General features: G+C 33.0%; 3 protein-coding genes and 2 long non-coding RNA genes across 6 annotated transcripts in view; 3 read left to right on the forward strand and 2 right to left on the reverse strand.

Annotated features, from left to right (window-relative positions):
* LOC104806814 (prolyl-tRNA synthetase associated domain-containing protein 1) overlaps positions 1-746 on the reverse strand; it is a 4,459-nt gene extending 3,713 nt beyond the window's left edge. Inside the window, exon 1 of the mRNA XM_010531890.1 lies at positions 579-746. Coding sequence (XP_010530192.1) covers positions 579-617 — 39 coding nt within the window. The 5' untranslated portion in view covers positions 618-746. The remainder of the gene's footprint in view (positions 1-578) is intronic.
* Positions 747-3,650: 2,904 nt separating this feature from the next.
* LOC104806816 (ethylene-responsive transcription factor ERF014) lies at positions 3,651-4,456 on the reverse strand. The gene has a single exon (XM_010531893.1). It carries the CDS (start codon positions 4,428-4,430, stop codon positions 3,801-3,803), a length of 630 nt encoding a protein of 209 aa, XP_010530195.1. The 5' UTR covers positions 4,431-4,456; the 3' UTR covers positions 3,651-3,800.
* A 756-nt stretch (positions 4,457-5,212) lies between these two features.
* On the forward strand, positions 5,213-6,782 carry LOC104806815. Of its 2 annotated transcripts, XR_770665.1 has the most exons (4): positions 5,213-5,305; positions 5,638-5,717; positions 5,928-6,032; positions 6,246-6,782. It is a non-coding gene; the product is annotated as an uncharacterized LOC104806815 (long non-coding RNA). The 2 variants fall into 2 exon arrangements; XR_770664.1 differs by having other exon boundaries at positions 5,928-6,782.
* A 1,908-nt stretch (positions 6,783-8,690) lies between these two features.
* On the forward strand, positions 8,691-10,112 carry LOC104806817. Its single transcript, XR_770666.1, has 2 exons — positions 8,691-8,901; positions 9,764-10,112. It is a non-coding gene; the product is annotated as an uncharacterized LOC104806817 (long non-coding RNA).
* A 4,780-nt stretch (positions 10,113-14,892) lies between these two features.
* Positions 14,893-16,684, forward strand: part of LOC104806818 (WAT1-related protein At4g08300-like) — a 3,090-nt gene continuing 1,298 nt past the window's right edge. The window contains exons 1-4 of the mRNA XM_010531894.2: positions 14,893-15,235; positions 15,400-15,462; positions 16,068-16,184; positions 16,271-16,517. Of these exons, the coding sequence (XP_010530196.2) occupies positions 15,024-15,235; positions 15,400-15,462; positions 16,068-16,184; positions 16,271-16,517 (639 nt within the window). The 5' untranslated portion in view covers positions 14,893-15,023. The remainder of the gene's footprint in view (positions 15,236-15,399; positions 15,463-16,067; positions 16,185-16,270; positions 16,518-16,684) is intronic.

Consider the following 16,684-nt stretch of genomic DNA (forward strand, 5'->3'; position numbering starts at 1 on the left):
GCTGAACCGAATATGGCGTTTTTAATGTGCTTTTACAACTAAATTACCAATAACAAGAACCGGTAAAGTTGCATTATAGAATGCAGGATTTCATTCCAGCGATTAAAGGTTCCAGGGTTTTCATTCTACCATAAAAACAAAAGGTAGATTTCCGGGATTTTGTTCCATTTAAGCTATTAGACTATACCGTCATTCCGCTACCTTACTAATCAAAACCAGCATTTGCCTAGACGTAATTTGGATATGAATGCAAAACTCATCTAGCAAATCCAAACCAGACAGATTCATGATAAAAGTTTCAAGTAGAGGATTCGTTATTCCAGGAACTAAAATCACGAAATCAAATCTGAAAAAGCTTGACAACTACAAATACCAATCAATCCTGCCCAGAACTGAGACTACTTCTCTACATTGCAATCGATTACTTCTCGTATAAATTCAATGAAACAACGCAAACCCATGTGAAATTGAGCAATGAAGTACCTCTCTATCCTTTCGAATTTCTTGAAACAATGAAGACTAAAATGACGAACTGAATCAACCAAGGGTAAATAAATATTAAGAAGAAGATAGAAAACCTGCAATCGTGCAAGCAACTGATCCTTCGAGAAACCCATTTGCTCGATCAGACACCGATCGAAGGATTTAGGCAGAGACGAGAGCACGGAACTGCAGAGATTTCGGAAAGGCGTAGGTTTCTGTGCTCTTCCCGTGTTCTAAAGACTTCTCATTGGCTTAGCCTGCAAAACGTAACCCTATTCTTCCGTCAGAGTCTCTCAAAGTGGGCTCAAGGTTTAGATTTATTTGGGCTTATAACGTACTCTGCCCAATTGGTTTGATTTTGGTTTCGGTTTACTTTCAAATCCGGTTAGTTTGGTTTACTAAAAAAAGAACCAGATTGGTTTTGGGTTTAGCTCTGGATGCAAAGAAATATTCTTTTTTTTATATATAAGGCAAAGAAATATTCTCTCGTAAATTACCTGAATAATTTTATTGTAGAAAAATATGATTTACATATTTATGATATTTTCAAAAAAAAATATAATTTTCCTAGATTAAAGGTTGTTATTTCTCAACAATCTATTAATAACACAACTCATTTTTATTCATCTCTAATCAACTCTTTTTTTTTCATACTTTCACCACGATTCATCCCTCTACAAAATTATATTTTTATTTTTTAAAATTTTATATAAATATTATTACACATATCATAACATTATCTCGAATATTTGTAACCATCGAATTCGAAAATAAATTTTAAAATGAAATATTCGACCTTTTTACGACACAGTTCATAATATTTTGATTTTGCTGAATATTCGATCTGTGTCCATCCAATAGAAGATAGGGTCGGTTAGAACCATATATGATTAATTTGGTTTAGTAGGTGCATAATCAGTTTTGTAATTTATTATACTAGTAAAAAGAACTTGGTGCATAAAATGACCTTAAACATGTATGTAAATAATGTAATGTAATGCAATGCGATCAAATAATTGACAATCGAAATCATGGGGTTTAACATTTTTTGTTATAATGAGACAACTTCCACGTGATGCCTTGTGTTTGAGCAACATCCAATTTCTTCTGTCTTTAGTATCGTGTGAATAAGAAGAAGTTTTGGTTTTGTTCAATAAATAAATAAAAATTATTATTCGTTTTTGTTTTCGTTTTAATTTTGTCATTTTCTTAATTTTTAAAAATGTGTTTAGGGCATAAGTGTGAAAACGATAAAACTTTGTTTAGCTGTCTAGGGGCAGTGATGCCACGTGATGTGTTTTGTGTAAGATCATTGGGATTGTCGGCCGGGAGAGGTTTCATGTGCCGAATCCACATGGGCCCACCATTCACCGATATCCCATATAATATTGGGCCCATTTTGGCCCATATAATCCAATGAATTTTCCCATGTTTTTTTTTGTTTTTTATTTCTTTTGTGACAATTCGAATTATGGTTGTCTAGGAAAACTATATTTTATTCATTTATTTTATTGAATTTTTATTAATTGCGATTTTTCCTTTTCTTTTTCTACATCTTTTAATCCTCGATTCCATCTATTTAAATTTTTATTCGCAAACTTTTGTTATATGTTCTTTTATATGGCATGCCTATGTGGTGGGCTGGTTTTGTATATAAAATAATTGGCAATGCTTATGATGTCCCAGTGACGACCCAACAGACAACACAAGAATTGTTATCTACTGCATTCAAATAGAAACAGAATCATAAAAATAAATACTTATAAAAAAAATACAGAATTTAAGAGAGTTTTTTTTTTTTTTGGTATGGGGCCTATTTTAAGAGAATGTGCCGAGACTCCTATACATGAGAGATCATATGAAAATGTGTACGAGGAAGGGACCCACATGCCAAAACGACAAATTAAATTAAACAAAGTGCATGTGAGTTATCTACTGTAGATTTTGATATGTTCGAGTTTTTTGGAGTTAAAATTGACAGAATCTACGTAAAACACATAACTCTTTTCTGTTTGGTGTTTCGAGTTTCCGCAACCTTTTGTCCCCACTTTTATTACATATGTAAACAACAACAGACAGACAACCCAATCTAGATAGTTTACCTGGTGAAATGAGTTACAAAACATTTGTCTCGTCTCAAATTCGAACCCTGCGTAGAGAGGAAGCGTATATTTCAAAGCACATGGCTAGCTTTCGATCCCGAAATTAGTCTAGGTTTCGGCCGAAGATACTCGGTCATAAAAAAACAAATAAACAAATAATATGAAAATATTGCAACATAAATAATTTGTTTATTACACTTTTGCTCGCTAATGTTATCTTTTCACAGATATACAAGTAGATGGCAAATCATATGTGTGTCTGCATAGTAGTAGCGGTTTTTTTTATCTGATATGAGTCAAGAATTCGAGTTATTTCGTATGAAATAAAGTGAAAAAAAAGTGAAGAGAAATGGCGAAAAACGTTTGCAATATTTGGTGTACTATGCTTTTTTATGTATAATTACACAATTATTTACAACTTGTAATATGAATATAAGTTACACATTTACTAATTTGGCTGTATAAATTTTGTGACCGGAAAACAAAATAAACAATATTTTCAGATCGTTGGGAATAATTATTAACTGATAGAATAACATATAGATAGATCCAAATATATTAGATGATTTACACTTAAAATACTCAGATAAAAATTAAAATTCACTAGCTAATTTCGGACAAATTCTAAGAAATAAATCACACAGATACATTTACATCCTAAAAAAAATTATTAAGAACAGTGCTGTACCATTGTCTATTTGGGTTTTGGCTGCTGGCTTGGTTCGATTTTATCTTTATAATTGTCTACTAAGTACCGTCTAATGAATATTTTTTAATGTCCGAAAAGGGGTTAGGAGAAAATAAATTGCATAATTTTGATTCGATTGATTATGCAACATCGAGATTGTTTGAGATGATGGTGGCGGCAAATGGTCACGCGTAAATATTACATGCATATTTGATATTTCTCTATAGATTTTGGGTTTTATTAGATCTCAACCAAAATATTAATAATGACTAAATATCATTATTAAATGGACCTAATAAAAGTGCCCCAAGCGATAAGAAAAATGGTCGTAATTAATGCTTAGTTTAAGCTCCGACGATTTTGTAGCGATTTTCTCTCTTATTCTGAATGTGAAAATCAATAAGTAGTGTATATATGATACAGTGTATATAGACTGAGATCTGTATACATAACACCATCGGGAAAAAAATAAGAAACAAAGGAAAGAAGCATAAGCTTCATCATGTGAACATCGAATCAAACAAAATTCAGCAGAAACTCCACATTCTGATGTCTCCTTCTTCGAGAAAATCGTCGATGGTCGGTGTCAGAAAAGGCGAATGATCTCCGTTGAGCATGAACTGATACTTTGGAGATTCTATTCCATTGAAGCAGTTGTACCAGGAAGATTCCACCAGCGGGACTTGTTCATTGTATGCGTCCAGAGAGGACTTTGTCATTGAGACAACATCGTACCGATGATCATCAAAGGGAGAAGAAGGAGCCATGGGAGATGAGGAGAAAGCCATGTTTGCAGCTGCAGAAGCTGTTCTCTGTATGGACTTAGGCGACATGACGATGTTCTCATGGTTGGGTGATGGAACGAAGAGAGAGGACGAGATCTCTGGGAAGTTGAGATTAGCAGCTGAGGAGCCCTTGAGGCAGAGGAGTGCTGCGTCGTAGGCTCTGGCTGCGGCCTCGGGGGTGGAGTATGAACCTAACCAGATCCTCGCCTTCTGATTCGGTGCTCTGATCTCTGAAACCCATGATCCCCAGCTTCTCATTCTCACTCCCTTGTACTTCTTCTTGTTCTTGAACATTGATGGTGATGATGATGACGAACACGACGAGGAAGAAGAAGATGGCGATGATGTCACCCTCTTAGTCGTTTTCACCATTGATAAGTACCGGTCACAGACTCAAACCGATGGTGCGGGTCAAAGAACACGAAAGATCGATGCTTTTATATGGTTTGGGTATCAGGATAGTGTCAAGATTCAAGCAAGATCAGGAGGGAACTGGAACTTGAAGGAGAGGATGGTGGTTGCTATATATAGATGGGAGGTGGAGAGCAAAAATGGAAAGAGAACACCAAAGTGTAACATAGTCAAAGGAAATAGCATGGCACACATGAAATGTTTTTTTTTTTTTTCTAAACAGAAATGTGAATGGCAGGTATTTTCTAGGTTTGTATAAGTCACACCCAGTATGCACCTATGATCACATATTTTTCAAAAGAGATCCTACTTATTAAATAATTTTTACCCTAAAATATAAGCAAAGTTATGGGCGCATTTTCATGTTAAGCTAATATATAGGGCTAAAGTGAAATTATGAAAACTCATGCGCCTATTCTGATATTTTATGTAATTTACGGGCCTATTGTTATATTATGGAAACGTATGGGCCTAATGTTTTATTGCTTAAATGTGTGGGCCTTTGTATTTTGATATATGGGCCTTTATGGGCCTCTAGCCCGAGTACTCGATTTGGTAGCTTACATTTTAACCCCATCGCTAAAACTCCCTCTTCCACTTCGCGCTGTCTCCGGCGGCAATGGCGGCGGCGAGTACTTCGTCTGTGGCATTGTTAGCTAGAGGAGTCCGAAGTGGGCGCTCTCTGTTTTCGACAGTTGTTCGTCTTCCGCGCCGAAGACGAGAAAGCTTGTTCGGTGCTCAAAACCAGGCTGTTGTCTCCGCGACGGTCTGAAAGAGAAGCTGCAGACCGCGTTTTGGTTCTCCCGTCCCGATCTGTATACAAATTGGTTCTACAGGTCGGAAACCCTAAGCCCTCTTTGCTTATATGTCGAGTTCCCTTCTCTGCGATCTCATTAGGGCACAAATTTGGAACTTGTTTTGATTAGTGTATGTTCTTGTTTGTTCTACTTCGAAGTGAGGTAAATTACCATTTAGGGAACGGAAAATTCTCTTGTAGGAATTAGCTAATGTAAATGAATTAGAATTCAAGATAGATTTTACCTTGTGGAAGCTTAGGGCTTGAGTTTTTGTCAGGTAGATCTCGGGTTCTTTTAATTTCTTGGTTTCTAGCTCTATAGGACCATAGTCTTTAAGCTTTCGTTACATTTTCTGGATATGTATCGGACAGGATTTCTGGATCCAACGTGCCAAATGTGGTCGGTATGAGCGCATTTCAATTGTCCTGTAGCATCAGTGTCGCCATTATTGGTAATGACTTTCTGTATCAACATACTTGAGGCGATGAATCTTCTGGTTTTAGCGATACCCTTTGCGTGTTTGAGGAAAAAATGGGGGGGTGGGGGACCAAGTGGAAATGCCTAATTATGGAGAATTTGGTCGAATGTTTTGGAATGGTGCATGCATTCTTATCCATTACTTAGGAAGGCGACTTCATGCAAGTTTCCATCTTTATGTCAGGAAAGTTTGCCCATATGATCGATCACCTCTGTCTCAGAGTGGAGCTCATACAGAAGAAAGAGGGCTGCTTCTTCCAATTGATAAATTCCGTGTACGATTAAAAAGGTAAAAGGAGAAAAAAAAATCAAAACCTGTTTTTTTTTTTGAAATCATACTGATTGTTTGGACAATCGTGCCATTGATTCTCCATCACTGCATGATTTGTTGCCGTAGGAATCACTGTCAATGGAAATAGTATCTTGCTTTATCATTGCAGATGCTGATTTTGCTTTCTTAACACATCCTTTATCCTTTTCGCCTTTTGCCCTTTGATCAAAGGCCGACCATTTTTTGTTTTCGAAACTCCAAGAGAGTGAAGAGCTCGTGTTTGGACGGTTACATTGAGGATTGCTTTTTGCATCCTTTTGACTAATCCATTAAGCAAGTAAGAGGTACGTAAGCTTTGAATTTGCAAGAATTGTATCCATCCATTTCTTTTTCTTTTGTGATTTTGATATTGTTGTTAACTTTTGGATTGATTGGTGCCAAAATTTGTGATGCCAGTTAGGCACGTAAGTTGTCTCTTTTCTTCTGGCTTTTTTCCACATCTTTTGTTGTTTTCCCCCACTGCCCAAAGAAAAGGCTCATAGTCTTTCTTTATATTTGCCAATCCACCATTCTTGCGATGTTTTCGCAGAACTCGTGTGTGGTGCAAGAATATAAGGGCATTTTGGTCATATGTAAATCGTTTAACCTGGAATTCCTACTATATTTTGACCTATATATTGCTTTGGTCATTGTGTCAACGGCCAGAAAAAACGTTTCTGATACCGTATGGAATAATGGTTTCCTGTACAATCGTTAATCGAGGTTAAAGGGTTGAATAGACGAAGTTTTTAGATTTTTTAAATTCGAAAAACGAAAAAAAAAATGACAACTAGGATTTTGAAAATATAATTTTCCTAAAATTTTAGAAAACTATTTTAATAAAAAAAATCAATCAAAAACTAAAAGTTCTAATTTTTTGTTTACAAATACTATCAAAAAAATCAAAATAAAAACGATCATCATTTACATATAATGACCAAAATACCCTTATGGTTGGTCAACATTGATCATGGAGACCATCGGGCAACATCTCTCGATCCAGCATTAATGGCGTGGCGACATGAACGAACGTTTGAAACGACAATTTACTTGGGTTATACGTCTCTCCGCGTTTTCCTACTTTTGGTAAAGGATTGGAACAAAATGGCCAATCAGAACTATTCATTTGGTCACTTTTGTTTCTCCGTATTTGTCATCGACTGACATTAAATGTTTTATTATCATGTGATTCAGCATATCTGTCTTTTTTTTTTGGGTTTTCTCTTAAAAATGGTACCAAATGTTGGGGTTATTTTTCGATAATTATGCGGATCAATACTTTAATCGATTGAACTTGTAACATTTGCTATTTTTATTTAGGCCAAATTGTGATCTAATTAAGAACTAAGAGATCTATTTGTTATTTCGGAAAAAAAAATGTAAGGAGTACCTTTAAAGTCATTATCATTTCTTTTATGGACGAGAATTAGAATTATGTGTAAGGCTAATTTTCTATACATTAAAGGTTGCGGTCTCTTTACATTCTCGTAACCCCATATTTTGAGAATTTTTTTGGTCTGATCTAGAAGACAATACAAACGATTGTCAAATAATTTACACCTTAATTTTCTCTCTCTCTCTCTCTCTCTCTATATATATATATATATATATATATATATATAATTTTGATTCGTTTTTTTCATAGAGCATGTGAGATTCATGATTGTTTTCCATCAATTCAGATATCGTTAATGGTGAATTTGTCCGAAATAATAATTTAACATTGAAGTCAAAGTTGTAGATGGCAACGTTTGATATCGTTAATACATATACTATGAAAACCCTACAAGTCTTGGCATATTTAATATTCTTTTTTATTCAAAGATTATATAGTCGCATCGTCGGTTTATTATTGAGACATAATGTCTTCAGCCATTTGATCATATAATATAATAACGCAACGTCCTTTTAAGCACAAAAGGTGGTGAAATATAAAAACTCGCTTTGAAACAAATATCTTTTTTTCTGTGTGGGTTAGTTGGAACCAAAAGCATCACTGATAATGCAATATCCTGAATTTATTTATCTAAGCTTTTTGGTAATCTCTCTTTCTTAAAGCATGTGTTATATGTATTTATAATCTTTAATAAAGCATTTAAGCATCTCCTCGTGTGCTTAGTATGTGCTAATCATAGTTGCATCTTGCAATGTACTTTGCGTCTCTCATGGGAAAATATAAGGGGAAAAAATATCCGTAGATCAAATTTAAGTTCGAATTTTGCAATTATATGGTGTAGAAATGATCAAGATTTCTTTAATTTTGTAATCAATATTAGAAATATATTCTTAGGGTTCTTGGTTTATTTTTTGGTAATGGAGTATTTTGAACCAAACCCCAAACTAATCCCACGAAAAACCCGGGGTAAATGCCTCTGTCCAATCTTGGGATCCGAACTCGGGATCTACATATATTTTGCGCCTCCATTTCACCGGTTAAACTATTCAAATTTGGGTATTCTTAAAGTTTTTAATCCTAAATAAACAAAATGTTTTCAAGTTCGGATATGTATACATATTCGAATATTTTAATTGAAAATAGAAATTTTGGCCAAATTACGAGAATTATGATTTAAAATATTTTACATATATTTTGGGATATATGATAATATAAAATTTAGATATATAATTCGTATCCAACACTTTTTCTCTATACAAATTGTCAACATGTAAATTTTTTTAATCTAGATTGGTTTATTGGATATTCGGTCTAACTATATCCACCATGAATCGGACGGCAACATCACTGCAATCAAATTGAACCGGTCACTCGAACATGAGAGGTGGGATAATGACACCTCTCCCTTATCAACCAGCTACATCAGTTGGTCTACTCCGATTGGGTCAATATGTAAGTTTCATGGCTAAAAAACAACATATTGAGTTTCCAATAATGCCATGTTGCATGATTACTATAGAAAATAAGTGACGTTTTTTGTTGCACATAATAAAAAGATAAAAGCCAAGTTGATGAACTACCTTTGATGCAAAGTTCATTAACAGATGAAAAGATTCATTGTACAACTTTGACCAAAATAATCTTATGTTATCTCCTCCTCCTATTGATGAGGAGAAAGTTTCAATCTCCAATTTGCTACTCATCTTTTTCATAATTTATATGTTTTACTGTTTTCTTATTATTTCCCCACCAATTCATTTCATCAGCTATATAGGGTTCTTATATAGGATTCCCTTTATATATATCTTACATAGTATATTAATTGTATCACACCCTTACATTTGGACTTTATATCAAATTCATGAAGGTAAATATATTTGTGTTGATTAATCAACTATAGCAAATATTTTTGTTGAAGCAGATACGAAGAAAAAAAGAAAAAATCATAGAGAAATACATAAAAATAACAATTTGGGTCAAGTAAGCATGTTAAAAATAATTTTCTATGTCATTTTTTTAATTGGAAAGTTAATTGGATCTTTGCATCAATTACATCTTTTTGAGACCTATTTTAATGTGTTTTTTTCTCTCTAATTGGGTGTTAAAATCTGAGTTGGAAAAAGATTTGGACTCATCCCTTATCAATTGAGCCGTCCATATCGGATTATATATATATATATATATATATATCTTTAGCATATAATTATATTCGATTATTTTAAATCTTACAAATATTTATATCGCTTTGACTCCTTGACCGCTCATCTGTTACTTGTCAGTTTTGGCTGATTTACTTCACATTTGTGTATTACAGGTTCGTACACGTGGACGTGAGATTTACTCCGTCAGCGTGCCCTATACCCACCTCGTGGTGGTCGAGCGTTAGACGCACCTGGTGAGCAGGTCTCTCTGAGATCGTTAGCTACAGTTGGTGACCAATTCGATTCCACGTATAAAGGTTGGGTCCAACATTTAAAAAAAAAAACCTTGGAGAAACAACACTGAATTATTTGAATGGTTGCTCTAGAAACAAGGAGGAGGTCCATGTCATGCATGCTGAATTAGCAGCAACCATACACGACATTTGGAAGTGCCCATTACTTTATTTTTTTGTATATATTTTTATTGCATACATTCATATCTCTCAATTTATTCGAGCTTTATTGACTTTGCCATTTATATTATTTTTATGCCGAGTATCTAATCTTTTCATTATACCGTATGCGTTAAAATCGATTATTAATTTAAAATAACATAAATGAAGTTTTTTGTGGTAAAATAACCCAATATAAGGGAAGGGACTGTGATCGCCGGATTCGGCATCGGGTTGCACTCGGTTGTTTGGGGAAAAGGAAGTGATTATCCCGAAGTGGGATTCGCTATGCCTGAGAAGAATAGCCTTCAAGAGCTGCCAATCACAGCCAAACTAGGTGACGTCAGACCCCCAATTGGCGCTTACTGTAGGCCGCAGGCTACAACAACAGTCCCCTCCCGTCCCGATAGTGGGCATCTATTTTCGGAATAGTTTTAATTATTACGTCATAATTGTCAGATATGCAATTACATCAGTGCTTTTACTCATGTCCCATTTACATTTTTGTAATATATATGCATATATATATCATATATGTACGTTTACAGTGGAAGTATTGTCGGACTAAGATATGAATCATTTCATATGGATACGCTATGACGTAGATTTTGAATCATTTCACAAAAATAGAAATAGATTTATAAGACAAATTTAATGATGCAAAGGTTCATGAATATGCACATCTATAGCCACAAAGAATATGTGGTCGATCACTCAACACAATGTTCAAAGAATATTTATGTCACGTTTGTAATTGTGAACGTCCCACAAAAAAAGTATAAATGTTGCATATATATATATAGAAATAGGACACGCAATAAGTCATGTAGATGTGGACACAAAAAATGGTGTCGGTTTTCTTATCATTAAATAGTATTTAACTATATGTAAATATTTAAAAACGGTATATTAATACTCAGTAAATAAAACTCCTGAATAAAATAAATTAATTCTATTGTTATGTTAAAAACCGATATAAAATTGAATTCTAAACTTTTAATCTATTTCCAAAAACTTCATGATATTATGATTTTTTGGGAATCACTTAAAAATTAAAGTTTTAGTTATGTAAAATATCACGTATTTTCCAGTGGATTTGTCATGCAAAATAATAATAATTATTATGTTTAGCTATTAATATAAAATGTCAACCTTGGATATTTGAACTCGGTCTGATTCTTGGATCGGATTCTTTATGAATGGGTATGTATTACGTGAATATGAATAAAGAACGTGTTACATAAATGTCCCACATGACAAGATATATTTGTAAGGTATATATAAAGATATAGTCATATATATATATATATATATATACATATATGTTAACACATATTCATACATTAATTGTCTAAAAAATATATTTCATAAAATTAACATTATCGTTTTTGGTTATCTTAAGACACTGCAAAGATATAAATTCAAAGTTCTACGGTAAAAAGACGATCATATATGGAGAGAAATACGAACTCGTGCAAACCATCATAGCTTATATAAATAATTATAATATACATTCTGATTATAAAATCTAATTAAATTTCGTACATCTTTTAGGTGCACGGTGAACAAGTCATAAATTATAGGTTTAAATATTTGTAATGATTGGTACTCATTGAGACATTATCACATAAATGTATTATGGCATTTAAATATTTTTGCAACAATATAAATGTATAAATTATGAGGTTTTTATATTATGTTTGTTCGAGAAGCGAATCAATGATTTCAGAAAAGTATAAGCTGATGGGCTTCGCGTAAGCACATAGAAGATAAAGCTTATTCATTTTCTTTTTATTTAATTTTTTATGAGATAAGCTCATTTTCATTGCACAGCTAGCTGGATGCATATATAGTATATACCCATATTAAAAAAAACTAAATTATCACTTTATTTATATAGTATATAGACCACTATTATAAACTTGATGAATAAACACCCATATAATTCAATATACAAATATATGATGGACGATATGTTTGATAAAACCATACAAACCTCAATAAAAAAATGTATATAAATTAATTTTCGTTGTATCATAAGAAAATATAAATATTAAATTATGTTAAAAAATTAAGATAAAATATAATTTCAATGTAATAGATTTTCAGTAAAAAAAAACGTTAATGGTATCTATTTTAAACGATTTTTTGACATTTTTATTTGTTATATTATAAATCAGTATCGTTCTAGATTGTGATATATTATTATAACATATTTTAAAAACATGACAAAACTGATTTGAAGATTAAGAAAACTAATATATACAAAGGGAAATTGTTCCAAGATTCGGGCATCCCACTTAGCTTTGTTAGTTTTGTTGGAATCCTAATTCGAAAGCACCACTTCCCTCTTGCCTTCTCCCTCCCCCACATGTTCTTCTTTGTACCAATCTCCCTGCCTCCATCTCTCTCTCTCTCTCTCTCTCTTTTTATTTTTTTTTCCCAAAAACAAAATTCTCTAAATTCTATTTTCATTATTTGAGATTTTCTTTTAATTATATATTTCAACGGAAAATATAATGATTTGACATTAGCAGAAAAAAAAAATCGATATCAATCAAGAATTATAATAATTTCGCACATATCTTATATATGACAAATCATATCTTACACATAGATAGCCATGGGATCCTCAAAATCATATATATATATATATATATGAACAAGTTTAATCTCAATGATGACACATATATATCTGTATGTGTGTGTGCCATTTAGTTGAATAGACCATAAGTATGATAATTTGTTTTTTCTCTTTATGGAACCGTAGGATATATATACATTGAGATGTAATATTTTTTTAATTAAGTTGGAAATCAGATGTTTTATAGAATAATTATGAAATTACAAAGGGAGCATAAATGCAAATCTAGTTATTTTTAAAAGGTCGTACCTATCAATAATTAAGGACTAAAAGGTCAAATTAAAGGAACATAATAACCAAAACGATCTTCCAAGGAGCCATAATTAAGCCCCTTTATTGTAGACAGTATGGAATCCACTCCTAACACCACCAACAACTCTCTTGGATTTTCTTCTCCACGACCTAAAGGAAAATACGTTGAATATATATATATAACATTTTTATCTGTTTTTCACGTTCCCAAATGATACACTTTAATCTCAATATTCTGCATTATATATATAATGGAAAAAAAATTATGGACGTATTTATTTTTCTTTAAGAAACTAATAACAATTTATTTAGATAGAAATTGAAAAACCTAATATGAGTCACGCGCTACAATTTCCTTGATATTGTTCCAAACGGTCCAAGTGTTTTATACCCTCATATTTAATTTTATTTTCCATTTTTATGTATATATAATAACGTATGTGGATCTTACAATCCAACTAGTTCTCAAGTCGGAGAGCGCCAAATAAATCTGTCTTTGTATTGAATTATAATTTCGAGTTTTTTCCCAACAAGTCCAAAATAATAAAGTCTTGATAACCGTCTTTACGGATATTATTCGTCGTATTCGAATGGATATTATAGTTCTCACACGTAAACGTAATACTTTGCTACACACACATATATATACATCCACACATACACACATATATATATATATATATATACACACAAACACACACATCATCACACACCATATTTACAAAGTGATTCTAATCGGTACATGCCTTATTTATCCCACTCAAAGTAAAAGACTTAAGCTGTAATTCCTTGTTTAAACATGTTTTTTTAAATCTAATCGCTGCAATTACTGAAAATGTTAATTTTTTTTAAAGGAAACTTATTGCGTCACGGGTGGAGCACTAAAACAGGAAAGAAAGCATTTGGTGTTCAATGAGTCGAAACCCCACTTCTTAATAAAACAGCATAAAAGAATATATATATATATATACACACACACACACAACAAAAAAAAACAGAATTTTAAAAAGAGGATGCATTATTGTTTATGGAGGAGATCCACTTGAATTAAACACCTTTTTTCTCTCTTTTTATTATATTTTTATTTTGCTTTTTGTTATAAATTCATCTTATGTATGTTTAATATTATTTATACTATTTAAATATTTCCCATCATATCAAATTATCAATTGATCCTAGTAGCATATCGAGGATTCTACTATGCAACATAGGGTTTGGTATTTTGTCGTTAACGGATAAGGGAATCTATTGTTTTTATTTTATTTTATTTTTGCTCAATTGGGCGTGTGGGTACGGAAACATTGCAAATTTCAAAATATAAGAAGAAAAATAATTCCCAACGTTGTTCTCCGAAATTACTAACATAAAAAATTTCATGATTCGGTAATCATCACAGAGGAAGTTCAGGGAAACTGATTCTTGAAAGTGTTGAGCGATTAACAAACATTGTATACATGTGAAATTTTTGCATGCGTGTGTATTTGTATGTATGAATTCATGCATGTATATATGCATGTGTATTTGTATGTATGCATGAATACATGCATGTTTGTTTGTATGTAATCACTTATCACCAACCATCTGGCGTACAACTATCTATTCCATAAGACACTTACTGAGATGTAAACACGTGTTCAACATTGCATGAAATTAAATCAATGTCGGAATATTATTTTTTATTTTGAATTTAAAAACTTCGAGTTCTTTTCCATGAAAAGATTTTCCAAACTCAAATCGTAAATGACTAATATCCCGAACCAATAATATGCAGATAAAAGCATATATGAAAGACTTTTTCATGTTACTTATTCATATATATCAGCATTATAATATTGCAATATATATATATATAATATAAAATTGGGTGAATAAAATAAGGGTATCTTTTTTCATCCAACTTTTTGACGACTATAAGAAGGTGCATTTCCCATTTGGTTTTGCCTGCCTCAAACAAGTAGAGTTCTTTACTCGTCAAACATCTCTCATCGAGAGAGAGAGAGAGAGAGAGAGAGCAATACATAAGTATATATATACATACATAGTTTCAATTACTTTGTTTTCTATATAGAGAAACGAAAAACAAAGATGAAAGGGCAAAGGCAATGCGGGATTATGTGCCAAAGGCTCGAGAAAGTGAAGCCAATATTGGCAATCATATCCCTCCAGTTTGGGTACGCGGGCATGTATATCATCACCATGGTTTCCTTCAACCACGGCATGAACCATTGGGTCCTCGCCACTTATCGTCATGTCGTCGCCACCGTTGTCATGACCCCCTTCGCCCTCGTTATCGAAAGGTATTGGACCGTCGTATATATTTTTGTCGAATAAGAATTCCATTATTATAGGTTGTAATCACTCAATACACAGGATATATACATATATATATATATATATATATATATATATATATATATATATATATTCGTATGGTTGTTTGTTTTGTATTTGTGTTTTGCAGGAAAATCAGGCCGAAGATGACACTCCCAATATTCCTTAGGATTCTTGCCCTTGGAGTCCTCGAGTAATGCCCCATTCATTAACCAAACCTTCATTTTCAAACAGAAATCTTATTTTCCATATAAGAATGCAAATTATCAACGTTCATTCAAGCATGTTCTATATATATATATATATATATAAACTTTAATTGACATGAATAACGTGGAAGTTCAATGCATAATAATTTCATCGTGACCGATTGAATTGGTTCCCTCTCTAAAATTAAGCATTTGTTTGAGGGATTATTGGTTCGAGCGAAGACTTGGAAATCTATTAATCGTACGTACGTACCAACCGGATACATCATCTTTTTATAAGAAAATTATATAATATAATATAAAAATTCAGTTTTTTATTTAATTATAATCGCTGTTTCTATTCCACAAAAGCATAATTCATATTCGTCAGCGCCATAAATATTCCAAATACAATATTATCGTCACGCAACATCTTTTATCAGACGAACATACGACACACACTCGTGTAAAGATGATGTGAAAAAAAAAGCACATTTAATCTTTATTTTTATTTTTAAAAAAGAGAAATTTCTCATTTAAAAGAAAAATAAATTGACCAAAGGTTGCAAATCGCAACGTCGGTTTTTTTTTTGTTTTTTGATTTTTACAGGCCGGTGATGGACCAGAACTTGTACTACATGGGGATGAAAGCCACGTCAGCAACGTACACTTCTGCTTTTGTCAATGCACTTCCTGCCGTAACCTTCATAATGGCCGTCATTTTCAGGTTTACCCCATCGACATTACCACGTAATAATGATAATGATGATGATGGTGATGATGGTGATGATGATGATGATGATGGTAATATAGGTTAGAGACGGTGAACATGAAGAAAATACACAGCCTTGCAAAGGTTGTCGGAACGGCGATAACGGTGGGAGGAGCGATGGTGATGACGCTTTACAAGGGTCCGGCCATACAGCTCGTGAAATCGGCGGCCCATGGGGCCCACCACGGAGGAGCAGCCGCCGCCGGGGCCGCCGACCAAAATTGGGTCACCGGAACCCTATTGGTCATCGGCAGTATTGTCAGTTGGGCTGGTTTCTTCATCCTACAAGTAAGATTTTTTATTTTCATTCGTAAAAAAGTAAAAGTGAAGTGGGATATGAAAAGATGTGAATCATTAGAGGGATGGATATACTATAAAGTTTCTAAATTTGACACGCTATGATGAATATGAATTGTGTCACTATACAAGCTTTATGAAGTCGCGTTTTTTTCCCT

The sequence above is a fragment of the Tarenaya hassleriana genome, unplaced genomic scaffold (genome assembly GCF_000463585.1).
Source record: "Tarenaya hassleriana unplaced genomic scaffold, ASM46358v1 Cleome12, whole genome shotgun sequence".
NCBI lineage: Eukaryota > Viridiplantae > Streptophyta > Magnoliopsida > Brassicales > Cleomaceae > Tarenaya > Tarenaya hassleriana.